The sequence below is a fragment of the Meleagris gallopavo genome, chromosome 5 (assembly GCF_000146605.3).
Source record: "Meleagris gallopavo isolate NT-WF06-2002-E0010 breed Aviagen turkey brand Nicholas breeding stock chromosome 5, Turkey_5.1, whole genome shotgun sequence".
Taxonomy (NCBI): Eukaryota; Metazoa; Chordata; class Aves; order Galliformes; family Phasianidae; genus Meleagris; species Meleagris gallopavo.
Window position 1 is genome coordinate 49,754,264 of NC_015015.2, and position 2,091 is coordinate 49,756,354.

General features: G+C 36.1%; 1 protein-coding gene across 8 annotated transcripts in view; it reads right to left on the reverse strand.

The window, feature by feature from the left end:
* Positions 1 to 2,091, reverse strand: part of PPP1R13B (protein phosphatase 1 regulatory subunit 13B) — a 63,231-nt gene that overhangs the window by 35,320 nt on the left and 25,820 nt on the right. For all 8 annotated transcript variants that reach the window (XM_031553698.1, XM_010711962.3, XM_010711961.3 and 5 more), the window contains exon 3: positions 594 to 713. In XM_031553698.1, the coding sequence (XP_031409558.1) occupies positions 594 to 713 (120 nt within the window). The remainder of the gene's footprint in view (positions 1 to 593; positions 714 to 2,091) is intronic.

Consider the following 2,091-nt stretch of genomic DNA (forward strand, 5'->3'; position numbering starts at 1 on the left):
AGGATCACCTCCCTCGACCTGCTGGACACACTCTTTTTAATGCACCCCAGAATGCCATTGGCCTTTTTGGCCACGAGGGCACACTGCTGGCTCATGGCCAACCTGTCGTCCACCAGGACGCCCAGGTCCCTCTCTGCAGAGCTCCTCTCCAGCAGCTCATCCCCCAGCCTGTATTGGTGCATGCAATTATTCCTCCCTATGTGTAAGACTCTACACTTGCTTGCTGAGGGATGCAAAGTAGTTCACTGAATCTTTTCTCTTGGGGCAACTGAAAGGAAGAATCTTCCCATCCTCTCATAAAGCAAACGTGTATTAAGCCTCTCATGCACCAAATTTTTATATAACTACTAAGCATAACAGAAACCATGCCTACTACAAAAGAATTGCTCAACAGATTGGTAATAATTATTCTAGAGAAGGGAATTTGAGAACATGAATAAACATGACACTGAAGAATGTTCAAAATGACTTTGGTACAAGGAAGTTGTATTGCATATATCTACTGAAATTTACTGAAAGAACTGACAATTGAACTCACTTCAGAAGACATTTTAAATGTTCAGGTGACAGCACTACAAGATAAGTGTACTTACCCTGTTCATTACTTTCAGCTGGTGACTCCTCGTGCCGAAGAAAAAATTTCACCTCTTCCCTCCGGGGACCCCATTTCTGTAGGTGGTCATACATCATGTGATCAAAGGGAATGGGACGTTCTAAAAACAAAATTAAAAAACCTATCACAACTATTTTAAATTAGACAAAGCTTTATACAACTCTCATTAAAAATAAGAATTTTATTTTTCTAGTAGTTAAATCCATTCAGTGTGCTTACTGATATGCAAAGTCCAAGAAACAAGAGTACACCAACAGACAATAGTTGCACTGAGTTAAAAGCTAGCCTTCTTACTGTAACACAGGTCACTGTTTACAGCTGTAACAACCAGCTTGCAAAACCATACCAAATACTAGTGTTTACAAACTCTAGTTTAATCATGTCAGGAATTCCTCATCAAAAGCTTTTTTCACGGAGATGATCTTTGCATCTTTGCTCTCCTTCAGCAGATGCATCTTTTTCTTTATTACTAAGATAATTAATTCAGTCAGAATCTAAGGGTTTCCACTCAGACTAAAAACCACATCAGTATAATGACATTTCACCTCCTAAGAACCTGAGCAGGTGCCTCCACTCCATTATTCAAGGCTGGACATTAATTTCTTGTATATGTGGAATTTCAGGAAAATATTTGAACAAATAAACATTAAGATTTGTACAGCACTAAGTTTCTCTGTTTTCCACAGAAGAAATGCAAAGTATTTTCATATTATAGCTACTTCTTCCAAATTGACCAAATCTATCATTACTAAGTGGTTATTTAGCATTTCAGAATGAATATATATTTCAAAAGCAAACGCTTATTGTGCTTAAATATACTTGTATTTATTTTTATTAAGGGTAAGAAAAACCTCCCTTTTAAAGATTCCTAACATTAAGCAGAATGTTAGGAGATCTCTTCCAATCAGAATACAATGACAGCAGAAAAGATTTAATTCATTTTCTTACGTACAACTCTAAGCAGTCAAACCAACATTTACTACAGAAAACCAGACTTGGATGGAAACCAGAAGATGGTTTGTATTCTTCGTCATTAAATACAAAATCTCCTCTGCCCCTAAAACTCAAACTACAGCATTTCCTACCAGGCAAAACACTGCTAACAATCTGTCTGTTCCATATTTAACCCGTTTGATACAAGATGACAAATTGATTAAAAAATGTTATCTTTTAGAAAGCTTGGGAGGAAGGAAGGAAGAAAAAAAAGACGAAATCAACGTACCTTTTAATAATGAAATTTACCTATATTTGTATTTGTTATGAACTGTGTAAATATATACACATCTTTGTATATTACAACTAAGTTCAGAGGAGTATCAAGACAATACATTTGGATCACTTGAATATACTTGTTACAGTAACATAATTGTCAAAATCTGTCATGTCAAATAGCTTGATCTCATCACTGTTTTCATATACCTTTATAACCACCTCTCAATATACGAATCAGCACACCCTAAGGAGTCTCCTGAATGAAA